Here is a 14,114-nt window from a genome sequence, read left to right as displayed (position 1 = left end):
AGAAGGTGGAATTCTGTTTTCTAAGGAATTTAAACACCAGCCACCTATACAACTTGAACTAATCTGAATTAGGTCTCCGACTCTCTCAGAAGTTTTGATCTTGAGAGTAAGTTCTTCTAAGGAGCAAGGCTTTTGAAGTGAGAAGAGGAAAATAGATCTGATAAGGTTGAAGAATTCTGTATGCAACCCTACCAGATAATGTAAATATGAACTAGTAGGCTCTTTTCAAGTCTTCAGAGATCATCCCTGATTTCTGGAGCTTGTAGTTAACAAAAAAATGGCTGAAGGAAACACCTGTTTTAAACCCAAGGTGGAAATATGTAACAACTTCTACAAACTGCCTTGTCATTTATGTTGATGTGCAAAGAATAAAATGGTGTGTCTGTACTGGTGAAAAATATTAACTAATCCTGAAGAACAAGATTTGCTACATTGGAGGAAGTTTTAAGGAGCACTTAGGCACCAGCTAAAGTGAAGTTCCACCGTCTCCTGTTGCTAGATGATATAGTTGTCCTCCCATTGTTGAATTAAAGGTCTGTTTGCATTATAATAGGCTTTGGAATTGCTCAGACCAGGTAAATGTTAATCTCTTCTGTAAGGTTTCTGAATTTAAGTGGTTTCATGTTCAGAGTTTCTTCTCATCTGCAGTAACTATTGCTTACGCTTACTTGAAATGTCTGAACTTCAAAACTGCATGAGATTTCTGATGTATTAGCATGCAGAAGAATCTTAAAGTCACTGAAGGCAAAGAACAGGTACTTGATGCAAGAATTTTTGGTATTAAGAGAACACTTTCTTGTGGAGGAGAAGAAAACACAATGTGCTACATTGCATGGGAATTACATTGTATTGAAATACTGGAAGAGTGTACCCAAGAAGAGCTCAAGCTTCAAGGATGAACATGTAAGGTGATTTGTGAGGGGAAGACACTATTTTACATAGATGGTTGCAAAACCTTTTGTATGCAATGGATTCAAAGGTATATTAAAAAAGCTGAATGATTTGATATTGATGAAAAAAAAGTATGTAGTTGCAGCACAAGGATAGAAGTTCTGAATACTGGAAAATAAATCACAGCTCTATCTTTTGTCCTTGATTTTGTCCACCATCAGAGCAGTTCTGAATTGTTCTGTTCTCATCAGGCAGAAAGTTTGTGTGAGATACAGTTGCTCTTAGTCAGCCCTTCAGGTTGGACTCTGTGTAACTGTGCAGCAGGAAGCCTCAGAAATTGGTTCTTGAGTCTTATTTATCAATTCTTTGCTTTGTAAAATGCTGGTTCTGCTTGCCTTCCTGTGGTTGTGAAATGAGGACAAAAAATAATCTTTACAGTGTGCCTTGCTAATTATTTATGCAAGGGTATTTGTAAATACTGACTATTCACTTTGTTCAATGTCTGAATGATGTTCAGGCGAAGTCCAACTAGATCTTCAATTTGTTGTCATTGTACCTGCCTTCTCTCAGTGAGACAAACATTGTTGAATTCTATTTTTCCATTGACTAAAACTGTTTAGGCAGTCTTTCCTTTTGTTTTCTGTTGTCCAGGACCAAGCTTACGGTGCTGAAGCCTTCCATGGACATACCTACAGAAAGGTTTTGGTCCACTGGCAAGGAAAGGAGTGGGTTTGTAAAGTCATAGGCTGCAGATATCAGCATTCAGCAGTTTATAAACCTTCAGATATAGAGTAGGAACAAAACAGCTTGTGGTATCAGAACAAATAGTTGGCAAACCTCAGTTTGTTTGCAGGTTATGTATTAGTGTTTCAAAAGCTTTGTAAAGAACACTTTGTTTTAAATAAAGGAGTCAGTTATTGTTCTAATAGCTAGACTAGTAGTAGCCACTGCTTATCTTCTCAGGAACAGCAACATTGTAAGATAAGCTTAACTAGGGTGCCTTAGCATCAATGTGGATTCCTGCTGGAGTGAACCTTTCACCTCTTTTCCACTCCATCTGAGGTCTCCCAAAGCTGCATGTTCTCACTGCTGCCTGTCTTAGCACAAGCCAGACTGATGTGTCTGAGGACTGCTTTTGGGAGGAAGGGGGCAGGCTGTTTTTCGCATATGCAGGTTGGTGCACTGTCCCTGGCATGTCAGTGTGAACACAGTGGAAGGCCTGGACTCACCTTTTTTAGAATGAGCCTGCACACGGGTGATCTTGGTGATTATGAAATTACTGCCTGTAGACTGCAGTGGAATATTTCTGCAGTAGTGCTTTTATCTTTGTAACTTCTGCCCAATTTTCCAACTAGAGCATGCCTTATCATGATCAGTTTAGAATCATGTGATATGTGTGTGTAGTAGGTGAGTCCAGGCTTAAAAGTTCAGCACTTAACATGGACAGTTGCCACCCAGGAAAGAGATTTTTGAGTTTACGATACTGTTGTGAAAAGCACAAGCTGAGCACTTTGCAGCAATCAAAACTCCGCAGAGTGTAACCAATTCTCAGGAAAATAATAGGCAAAAAAATATAAGGCATTTTATATAAATGCCTCAATATTACATCTACCCTTTAAGTGCTGCATGCAGCATTTCACTTCTCTTCCCCTTCAGAAAGGATGCAGAATTGTATTACATGCAGGCATGGTAGCAAAGGTAGTGTCATGGAAGGGCGTGTTCTGGAGACTGATTTCTAACTTCTCTGTAACTATTACGCTTGTTAGTGCAGCATGAGTGCATAACAACTGTTAATTTATTCATATCACAGTAATGTAAGGAAGTTTGTGAATTCACATGGAGAGACAAGGCAAGAGTAAGGATGACTGTGTCCAATAGTATTGATCCTACACGTTGTCAGCGTTTTGGGACTGAGTTTCCTTATGCAGGAGGAATATCTCTATTTTTCCATTTTCAAAACCGAATGCTTTGTGTCTCTGTAAATTCAAGCTTTTTAAAGTATGAAGATGGAGAACTTACATATGAGGAGTCTACATGGTTTGGCTGAAGAGGCCTAGTGTATGTATGAGTTTATAATCGGGACTCAGAGCTGCCTTAGTCTAGCTTACTGTAAGGCCACCTTTACTTGTACATGCATCTCTCTCTGCTTTTCTGCAAGCAAAGAAATCCCCTGTTAGCTCTGTGTCCCAGCCCCTCTGTTCTGTGGTACCATGTAAGCCAGTTAGTGCAGTACCTGAATGCACATCCTTTTCTTATATGGCAATGCTTAAAATGTATGACACTGTTAAGGGGGAATGGTGACCCAGGCAGAATTTGTAGCAGACTGGCATAGCAACTTTTTACAAAGTTGGTCTGATACCTGTTATGGGAAGAGCTCAGTTCTCTGAGTTCTCTGTTTGTGGGCTGGCATGGATGGAAGAGGGCTGTAAAGATGTTTATATAGTCTGAGCTCCCTGAAAGTCAGAAGTCTGCTTTGGTGAGCATGAACTAAAAAGTTCAACTGTTGAACATAATCCTAAAGTTTAAATTCTGTTTGACAGCCCCTTTCCTCTTAACAGGTACTTGGCAGACTAAATTGCTGTCTGGGTTAAATGGCTCCATCAGTATTCCATCTGATGCGGTGAAACTACTCTGAGTGTTCTTGTATACACCTTTCATACCCATACCGCCAGACAGTAACGTCACAGGCTTGTTTGTTTCAGAAAGGGTTGTTCTAACTGGGATGTAATGAAATGGGATGTAATGAAATGGATGTAATCCCATTTAACTGGGATGTAATGTTGTAAACACTATTATTTATTTTTGAAGCAGGATTCTCTGAAATCTGATCTGCACACCTAAGATTGCTCTTCCATTTGCTTTTCTGCTGACTTCAACACTTCTAAGAAGGAGGTGTATATGACACAAGTTAGCAGGATTTTTGAAGCATGGCTGTCTGAAGCACTTAGATGAAATCTTGCGGAAGTTATTGAACAGAGTTGTGTTTTGTAGAGGATTTCTGTCCCGAGTTGTCATGATTCTGGGATCAGTTCTCTTTGGAGCCTGGCTTTTCTGGAGAGAGGCAGATGATGTGAATATGAGAGTACCTTGCAGAGGACTGTTTCTGCCTGTTTCAGGTGGGGAGTCATGTTCACTTGACAGCTGGCTCAAATTGGAGTAATTCCTATTTCTAATGTTCTGGAAGAGCAGATGGGAGGTACAGTGAAGTCCTTGGGGTCTCAGTTTTACTCTTAACCATGCTACTGAAGGAGCCTACATTTTCTTCATTCTTTTACTTACATAATTGTAGGGTAAGAAAGAAAAAAGAATACATGGAAGTGTGAGACGGTTATGAAGCCTTTAGAGACAATAGAAGTTTTACAGACCACTTTCTTCTCTCAGAGGATGCCAGCCCCCATCAGACTGCGGGAGTTGATCCGGACCATCCGGACAGCAAGAACCCAGGCAGAAGAGCGTGAGATGATTCAAAAGGAGTGTGCTGCTATCCGGTCATCCTTCCGAGAGGAAGATAACACATACCGATGCAGAAACGTGGCAAAGCTGTTGTATATGCACATGCTGGGATACCCTGCACATTTTGGACAGGTAGGTTAAAATTCAGTGCCTTCTGTGCATAAGCCAGTCTGTCTTCTGTGGTTTGGGCACATTGACTTGTTCAAAGCATTCCTATGTGCAGTTCTGCTGTCTGTCAGGATGTTTTGAGGTCTGTTTTCATGTGTGTTCTGAACCTATGTTAGTTAGTTTAGACTTTGTTAGTGAGGTTTGCTCCTTTGGGGCTTACATATTTTGTTTTGAAACTTGAGGTTAGTCTGCTTTTTCCATACTTTCTCTTCACCATCCATGTTTCTGCAGAGCAGTTATGCTTAAATCACAGTCCAAGACATAGGGATATTTTTAGATTGGATCAAAATAGCACTTTGGAGTTCTGTCTCTGAAAAATACCACATACTTCAAAGGAGGTCCTATACTGTTTTCCTTATAAAGCAATGCACTTGAGACAGAAAAGAGCTGGTCTGTTCCTGGCAATCAGAAGTTGGTGTTCCTTATCCCCATTTTAGTGAGGTGACATGGAGAATGCAGGTGTGAGTTTTCCATCTCTTGGCTTATTTTTGATGTGCTGTTTTTGACAGAAATTTTAGGAAAGGGAGACAGGAAGATGGAAGCTCTTGATCTACAAAGTGTCCCTCAGGTTAGCTTTGCTTTGTCTTTTTGGCATAGTCAGTTTTGCTTAGAAATCATTAAGTGTCCTGTTAATAGCAGTCGAACATAGGTCTTCACTAAAATTTAAATCAGTCAAATTGTTGTGTCCCTTCAAGTAACTTCGTGTCCTGTGTGTCTATCCATTTGTGGTTGGATTTACCAATCCTAATACATCTCACTGAAACAGTAAGCTCAAACCAGTGAATTCAAATTGCAGATAGAGCTAGGATTAGTGAGTCTGGGCTTCATGTGTTATAGCACATGAAGTGCCTTATCTTACTTCTATATTATTGGATTCTTCTCTCAGGGTAATGAGTTTTTGGAAAAAAGCAAGTGAATTTGTGTATTATTCTGTTCTTAATACTTGTCATAGAGGGGTTCCCTGGTCCAAGAGAGAAACTTCCTGTCACAAAAATTAAGGCTAAGTATCTTGGAGCCTTAAGAATAATAAAAAGTGTTACAGATAAGTGTCATCTACAATTTCAATGTTTGGCCTGTGTTAAGAACATTACTTAAATTTCATTCTTCTCTCTTGTTACTCAAGTATTTAATCCTATACAAGGGAGATTATAATTTACCGTTTATTTTAATAATTTAATTTACTATTGCTAATGAAATTTACTAATTTACCATTACAAACTAAAGCAGAAATTTTCAGTTTCTGCTTTGGTTAGTAATGGTAAATTCACTGTTCATAAAAGAAGGCTAAAGCAGATTGTTCACTCTCCAGTATTGCCAGGCTTGCTACATCTCAAAAAGAAGCATCTATTCTGACTATTTGGGGAGCAGGGTACTTCATTCAGTGCCCTTGGTTCTCTTGTAATTTATCAGCTGCATTTTGAGGAGGGCATAGGGCCCAATACGGAAAAGGGGTTTTTAACCAAGTATTCTCTAGGTGAGTGAGTTAGAGACCTTTGCATGTCCTTAACACTTACTGCTAGAAGGAATCTTTCAAGGTGTTGCTGTTATGTAGGAATATAGTTTGTGTGAGCTGGGGAACCTGTTGAGGACGCAGGCTGTTTCAGCAGTGCAGTATTGCAGATAGATGGTCCTGCACTGTAGACTGGAAGCTTCTGAGAGTGACAGGATAAATATGCAGGGAAGATGTTTTGCTGAAAAACAGGAGAGCCACAAGTGGTGTTACAGTCTTTCTTAAAGCTGAAAGCAGACTGCTGCTAGCAGTGTGGGTAGCCAGGAGTGAGTGGTCAATCTACTTCTGTCCAAGCTGGGGCTCCTCGACTTTGACCTGAGGTATCTTGTACACAAGTATGAGACTGAGCACCATATTTAGCCAGTGCATGCTGATATGCACTGGATGGCATGCTGCCTCCTCAGCATGTGCAAAGGCCCTTTGTGCAAGTTTAGAAGTCATCAGACAGCCTAGACAAATGGTTAAATAACCTTATTATTGTCATTGTTTCTATTTGAAAAAAAATTCCTGTTGGAAGAGTGGCTATGTCAATAAAAGCTGGGTCAGTTGTAGTCTGGTTACATGCCAGTAGTATCTGTTACAGTAGTGGTGTAGCAGATTTTAATTGTTCCTCTGAATGAAATGGATTTAACGGTATCAAGATTTCTTCCACCAATTACACCTAGTAAGAGCTTCAGCTGATCATATTTCTTAGTACTGCTATGCATGAATCTAGTTTGCATGTATTTATGTACAAGTGAAACAAGAAATAATCAGCCTTTCATGGGGTGAATTTCACTAATGTCTTTTAAATTCAAAATATAGTTACTAGAAATATACTATATATACTATACATACTAGAAATATATCTTAGAGTAACTGTTGAAGTCATCAGTTTCCTTATGCTCTTCCTCAGTCATTCATCTTACGGGTAAGAGCCAATGAAGGCGTAGCTTAGATGTCCTCAATTTTATGTTGCATTTTTGCAGAGGATTGTCTAAGTATTTTGTAAACCCAGGAAAGAAGGTTGTTTCAGAAGTGCATTATTGTTTTACAGAAAGCACTGGAAACATGAGAGCTTGCTATCTAGGGTTCTGTTATCTCTGGCTGATCTTGAGCATTTGTGCAAATTCAGTTATCTTTGCAGAGGACTGGTATTATTCAGAGGTGTTTATTCAAAGTTTTCTTTCCTTTTAACCTTGCAGGCTGAACTCAATTTCTTGCAAGCCTTTTCTTACAAATGTGTCACCCTTGCACTAGCTGGGCTTTCATATATGACAACATATACAGTTGAGTGTGTGTTCTAATGCCATGTGGTCATGAGAACTTGCAGGACTGGGATGAGGCCGGAGCACTTTATTTCTCTTCTTACCAATACACTGTGCAACTTTACTGTCATGATATGTGTTTCTTGCATCTCACCTGTGTCTGTTGCTCTGTTCAAGCTTCTGTCTAGCTGGGGCCATGAATCCCTTTTCCTGACACTGCGTATCTTTGCTTGTGCATGCCCCCTTTATGATGGATCTGTTGCTAGCTCTGTCTGACCCCTCCTATTGTGTATGCTTACATGCTGCCCCAGCTAGTTTATAAAGCAGACTTACTGAAACTGCTTGTGAGGGATAGATCTCTACTTTCCTGACAGGAAAGTAGAGATAGTTTTCTGTAATAGGTAACTAAACAACTATATATATATAGTTAATCTATTTTAGTGCATAGAAATGTCAGAATATCTCTGTGGTTATTGGTTTTTGTTTTTCATTATAAAAATGTCAGATGTAAAAATGAGGTAGCAATTATATTTTAAATAAGCAGAGTGCAGGTGGAAACTATATATATTGTCTTGGGAATCTCTTCTGTTCTGTTTTTCACAGTTGCCATTTCTACAGGGGGAAAAGGAAACTTGTAGTGTCTGGAATGCACATGATTTTAGTAAACTTCACGTGTTCCAGAGATTACAGAGAAGTGCAGGAATGTAACTATCTCTGACAATCGATGTTTTACCTAGCTAGTAAGTTACTTACAGATCATAATAAACAAAACTTGGTTTTAGAGTCATAGAATCCTAGAATGGTTTGGGTCGAGAGATCATCTAGTTCCAACTGCCATGGGCAAGGACACCTGGTAGTCCAGGTCGCTCTAAGCCCAGTTCAGTCTGGCCTTGAATACTTCCAGGGATCCAGGGACAGGTACAGCTTCCCTGTACCTGTGCCAGGGCCTCACCATGCTCACAGTTGAAAATTTCTTCCCAATATCTCATCTAAACCTTCCCATTTTTCCATTTGAAGTCATTACTCCTTGTCTTATCACTGCATGTCCTTGTTTTGGCAGCTTACAGAGCACTGATCCTCTTCCCTGTAGATAAATGGAACCTTTTAAGTCTAGTTTAAAAGTTTTGTGTGCATATCAAACATGACACATGATCTAGATTTCCATATCTTTACTATTTTGTGTTTAGTGATGTATCTTTCATCTCTATCAATGTGTTATCATTTACTTTGTGATCTGACATTAACTCACATATTTGGTATATCTGAGGTCATGGAAGACCAACAGTGTCTGGCAACTTCAAGGCACCGGTGCTGTTAATGACCTTCCTGCTGGCTTTGTTGGAACTTTGGGCAGGTCATTTAACCTTTCTTGGTTTTCCACATCACCAAAATGGGAACCAAATACACCTTTAAAAGTGCATTCTGAGATACATACATAACTATGCATCAAAACTCAAACTGTTTCTTCTATAGCTAAGAAGTAGTTTAAAGCTAATTATGTCTTCTTTTTCTTCTTTTTTTCCTTATTTTTTTCCAGTTGGAGTGCCTCAAGCTTATTGCATCTCAGAAATTCACAGACAAGCGCATTGGGTATTTAGGTGCCATGTTGCTGCTGGATGAGAGACAGGATGTTCATCTTCTTATGACCAATTGCATCAAGAAGTAAGGGTACCACGTCTCCATCAAACCATGCTTTTTGAGGTTTCAGTATCAGAAAGTATCCTTCTGCAAGTGATACTTAGTACTTCAGGGATTTTCCCTTGTGTTAGAAAACTGTTACCTTGAAACTGTTGTATGCTGTTGACCATAATAAGGCTGTTGTAGTAGTGCTCTGTATTGGGCCGTACTGTTTAGATTCTTTACTGGGAAGAGAATATAAAATTGCATTGGTTTTGAAGAGGCATATGTGGCAAGCAACACATGTCCTGTGTGCGTTTGTTTGCTTCTGCTGACAAGCTCTGAAGAGTTGTCAGGGAACAAGGCTATGTATCTTGTTTTATTTTTAAAATCTAATGATCCTGACAAATGGTTTTCATTGGAAGTAAGGCAGCAGCTTGGGATGTGCTGTCATGTTGCTGAAATCAGACAAGAGGTGGTGGGAATTACTATTTTTTTAATACTTCTCTCAGAAAAGCAATGTTGAAGTGGGCCTTTTTGCATCGTAGTTTAGTGGGCAACGATGATTGTGTTTCCTTTTCAAGATGGATTGGAGCAGGTATGGAACAGCTGGGTTCTAGTTGACCTACCCAGAGATTGCGTGTGATGTACCTGTTTTTATTATTATGTACTGTTAGCACATAAGCCTCTCAGATATTAGCAAGTAAAGTATTGATCTTCAATTAGACTGTGGCTTCAAAGTGCTTTGAAAGAAACTTGACAAAACTATGGGCCTGAGGATCTGCAAACTTTGGGCCTAGTGTCCAGGAGACGAGACTTTTGTCTAAAGGTCTTTCATTGAAATGCCATACCTGTGAGATGCTCCCATTAGAACCAGTCCTCAGGTTAACACCTCTTTTAATTGTTCATGCTGTGAATTTGTAAGTGAATTTCGTAAGGGTACAGTGAGTTTGAACTGGAAATTAGTCAGACGAAAGCTGAGCAAAAATGGTGGAAAGCTTCCCACCATCTCCTGGGTTGCATATTGCTTTCTCCTTTGGCTTCTGTATCTGCTGTTGTGTCTTGCTTCTATCTAGATATTAAGGGATGTATTTATGGCATTGTTTTTCACTGCTTCGTAGCACGACCCAGATTTTTGAGATGAAAAGGAAAGCAACCTCTTGAAGCATGTACTTGTGATACACACAGCCTTATATAGCTGCCAAAAATTGTTAAAGGAAGGAAATGAAAAAACAATGTATTTAGTAGCATTTAGTAGTGCTACCTGTTCCTTCATCAGCATGTTGCCATAATTGCTTCATGTTACAACCAGGATACTGTTTTTCCATTCTGCCCCTCTTGGGTGTTTGGTTAGGAACCACTTCTTTCCCCAGCTCTTCCATCTTTCAGTCCCCAGCTCCCCTTGCCTCCCAAAGCAGGAGCTGTATTTTTTACTTTCTTCATCATTGAATTCTGGGTGCTGTCGCAACCTTAGTACCAAACACAGATGGAAAAGTGGTGTAGAAGTCAGTTTTGAAGTTCTGTTGGGATTGCCATGTAGAAGCTGTGTTGTCTTGTGCTTAGTGTGCCATTGGTAGCTAACCTTATGAGTAGCATCTTCTGTTAGGTAGTTTAGCTTCTTAGTGAGCACTTTTCACAACTTCCTTAGGCATATGAATAGGAAAAATTGCTAAACAGAAATCTTGTATGGGTTACTTTCAAGGTGTGTGAGTGGTTGGGTTTGTGGTTTTTGGTGAGGATGGAGGATATTTTTACACAGATTTTTCTATACTGTTTGGTTTGTAAATGCAAAAGCTAAAGCTTGCTGTAGAACATCTTAAATGCGGACAGCCCACAGTGTCACTGCAGGTCTATACTTTGCATGCAAGTTCCAAAGCTAAAACCATTTTAAATGGAATTCTCTATAGTCTCCCCTCTTTCTCAGCTCAATCCCTGGATACCCTGACAGGTCACCCTGATAGCTGAACCAAGTATTTTATCTTTTTAATTCTGAATTCTAAGTAGAATTAGTAGCAATCCCTGTGGTACATGCACTCAAAGCTTCTATTGCTCCCAAGTCGTGTTCCCACACAGCTGTGAATCCAGAAAGTTGTTTGTTGCTGTGTGGGCCATGTGTTGCTGGTTAGATGACTCTAGCTATAGATACCCTTTTTTGTGTGTTTGGTTTCTCTGTGTGCATGCTGATTGACTTTTTTTGTTCTCCTTTACAGTGACCTTAATCACAGCACGCAGTATGTGCAGGGGCTGGCACTTTGTACTCTTGGCTGCATGGGCTCCTCAGAAATGTGCAGAGACCTTGCAGGAGAGGTGGAAAAGCTCCTCAAAACTTCCAATTCCTATCTTAGGAAGAAGGTACTTCAGGAAACTTTTGAATAGTTTGTTATGGATTAAAAGGCAAGATTGATTGCATACTTTTCTAATATCTGGAATTCTAGATGACTGAGATGACACTGAGTGAATATCTTCCCAGTGTGCAAGACAGAGCTCAAAACTCCCTCTCTGTTGATAGCAGGAATGCATGTAAGCCTCTAAAAGATAAGCCTCCAATTGGCGAGGCAGTTGCTTCTATTTTTGTACTCTCCCCTAATGTTATTTGTGGTAATGTGAACAACTGCCCCCTCATGGAGGTTTGCCTCAAAATTCTGGTCACCAGTTTTATTTGTCTTCTCAGATGAGTCCAGAGAAACTCTGGTTATTAACAGTGCAGGCTGGTATAAGAAGATTTGAATCTATTTGATGTCTTCTGTTGATGATGGTGACAGTAGAATGAGAGCTGGAAGGGTTAAGGTCTTGAAATGGACAAACACTTATAAATTGTCTTGTTTTTGCAGCAAATGTGCCATAGCATCAGCAAAGTGTGATCACCCCCATTCTTTTAGATTTCTTTATTGCTAAGTCTTGGTGAGAGTGTGGAACAGTAAGATTTAGGAGGAGATGCATTGTTACTTCTTTATCTAGTGCTGAATCTAGAGAGAGTTTGGAGAGAAAGCAATGCTAAGAGGTCTTGCTGTGTTCTGGAAAGAGGCGCTTGATTTTCAGGCAGATGCAAGGAATAGTATCTGCTGTTGCTTCTCCATCCTAGGCATGTGCTTTTTCAAAAAGGCCTGGAAGTGTAGTTTTGTTTCTCATAGCACCCATCATCTGCAGGAGGAAGTTGTTTTTTGGGGAAGGAGGGAAAGTAAATAAGCCATAATTTGACAGTAAGTTTAATTATTTGTTTCCAATGCTTATCTCCTTCCCAGCAACGGGAAGACAGGCTGAAGTTAGCCCTATTAAAGGCATAATTGCTTTGCAGATAATAGCACTACTTCTGTGAATAATGTGAAAATTAACTAGGGGGAGTATTAGCTTGTAGTTCAGTGCTCCCCCTTTATTCAGCTCTCTTCTGGAATGCTGTTTACTAACACATGTAATAGAGAGATGGAAAAATGTGCCATATACTTTGCAGGCCTTTGTTTATCATGAAGATTGTTATAGTTCCCTTTGTGCTAGATATTCCCAGAACAGGTATTGTTGTCATTGCAGTGTGTATTAACAGAAGTGTTTTTCCTATCCAGGCAGCACTGTGTGCTGTTCATGTCATCAGAAAGGTGCCTGAACTTATGGAGATGTTCCTGCCAGCCACCAAAAACTTGCTGAACGAGAAGAACCATGGTAATAGCCAAGACTGTACTTAGCAAGGCTAAGCCATTTTCTAGAGGATAGTTCATTTGCTACCTAAGCCTTTCATTTGGAGGGAACTCCAGAGGTTTATTTGTATGATTTGTTTCTTTCCATTTCTACACAGTGAATGCAAATGTCATTTAGAAGGAAGGGATGTGTATGACTCTGCTAGTCAACAGGATTTTAATATGGCATAGGTGACAAAAGGAGCTCTTTCACTGTGTTTTGATACACTTCAGATTGGGTGAAATGGGAAAGTTTGATTTTTATCCTGTACACTGCCTAAAGTGACTCTAAGGCAGTGACTTCTTAGGTTTGGAGTTTGGTTTTTTTTTTGTGTAATCTTTCTTTAAATAGAGTTCTGAGTCCTCCTGAGGAAGGTGACATAAGGTCAGCTAGGCTACCCAAATCAGAAGAGAATATCAAGAAGTATGAGGAACTTGACACCCACAATGCAATTGGCACATACTGTCCTTCTGGAGTCTTATATTTGTATAAAATCATAGAATGGTTGGTTTTAGAAGAGATCTTAGAGGTCAGTAGCCTAACTGCGACCATTACTGTATGTTTAGTATTTGAGTTTCTGTAGACCAAATCAAATTTATCTTCTGCTTTGGCCTTTAATTGCAGCTTTAAGACATGAGCACATCACTGTCTGCTTTCCCTTGGACACACCTGCAAGCACAAATGTCTGTAGTGATAGATAAAATATGTTGAATTCAAGAATATTTTTTTAATGATTTCCTGTTGTTCTCTTGTGATCTTTATCAAATGTCTGGAGCCAGTGGAATGGTGTTAAATGGAGATACATTTTTCTTTCCCACCTTCCTCACCTTTAGGTGTTCTTCACACATCAGTTGTCCTCCTCACAGAGATGTGTGAGAGAAGCCCAGACATGCTTGCACACTTTAGAAAGGTGAGTGTGAACTGGTAATATTGCAAAGTTAATATTCATGGCCTTCTAGTAAAACCCTTAAAATTGTTTGGGTGAAGAATTTAATGCTACTGTCTGTTTGCTAAATTTTTTTAAAAAATCATTCAATGTGGGAATTTTGTGAGTATCTAGGCCTAATCCCTTTCAGTAAGTGTTTAAGTTACAAAACATCAGTCTTAAGATTGCGCAGTATAAAGCTCATCCTAGAGTTGGATTTAAAGTCGTCTATGATAGTTCCATAGGTTTTTCCCCACTCCTCGTATCTAATTGCATAGTGACGCTGGAATCACAAATGAAGTAAACATAGAGACAAAGATGAAAAACTGAGGCTTATACCAACACCTGAATGCCTTAACCACAGCCACACAGTTATATACACACGTTCAAAAACATCAATCTGAATTCTAGTTGTATAGATACCTCATGCCTGGTGCATGCTGTGCTGCACAATTTTCCATTTTAACTTAAGGGTTTTAGAGTCAATGTTGCTTTTCCTTCTCTGGTTAAGAATGTTTGCTTCCCATCGCCCTCCTGACTTCCTTATGCTGTTCGCTGTAATTTACTCTATTATTACCATGTGAAAGATTACCGATAGAAGGGCGTCTGAAAATTGCCTTGATTGTCATTTTAA

At 39.5% G+C, this 14,114-nt stretch overlaps 1 protein-coding gene across 2 annotated transcripts in view; it reads left to right on the top strand.

Moving 5' to 3' along the window:
* Positions 1-14,114, top strand: part of AP1G1 (adaptor related protein complex 1 subunit gamma 1) — a 38,677-nt gene that overhangs the window by 4,959 nt on the left and 19,604 nt on the right. For both annotated transcript variants that reach the window (XR_015773766.1, XM_005531916.3), the window contains exons 2-6: positions 4,273-4,476; positions 8,807-8,931; positions 11,097-11,238; positions 12,444-12,540; positions 13,389-13,465. Coding sequence is in view for 1 of the 2 variants with exons in the window: in XM_005531916.3 (XP_005531973.1) it covers positions 4,276-4,476; positions 8,807-8,931; positions 11,097-11,238; positions 12,444-12,540; positions 13,389-13,465 (642 nt within the window). In the remaining variant the exon portion in view is untranslated. The remainder of the gene's footprint in view (positions 1-4,272; positions 4,477-8,806; positions 8,932-11,096; positions 11,239-12,443; positions 12,541-13,388; positions 13,466-14,114) is intronic.

The sequence above is a fragment of the Pseudopodoces humilis genome, chromosome 14, assembly GCF_049639895.1.
Source record: "Pseudopodoces humilis isolate 2021_Gansu_Grassland_sample_001 chromosome 14, ASM4963989v1, whole genome shotgun sequence".
In the NCBI taxonomy this organism is placed as follows: Eukaryota; Metazoa; Chordata; class Aves; order Passeriformes; family Paridae; genus Pseudopodoces; species Pseudopodoces humilis.
This window is presented reverse-complemented; position numbering and strand designations above follow the sequence as displayed.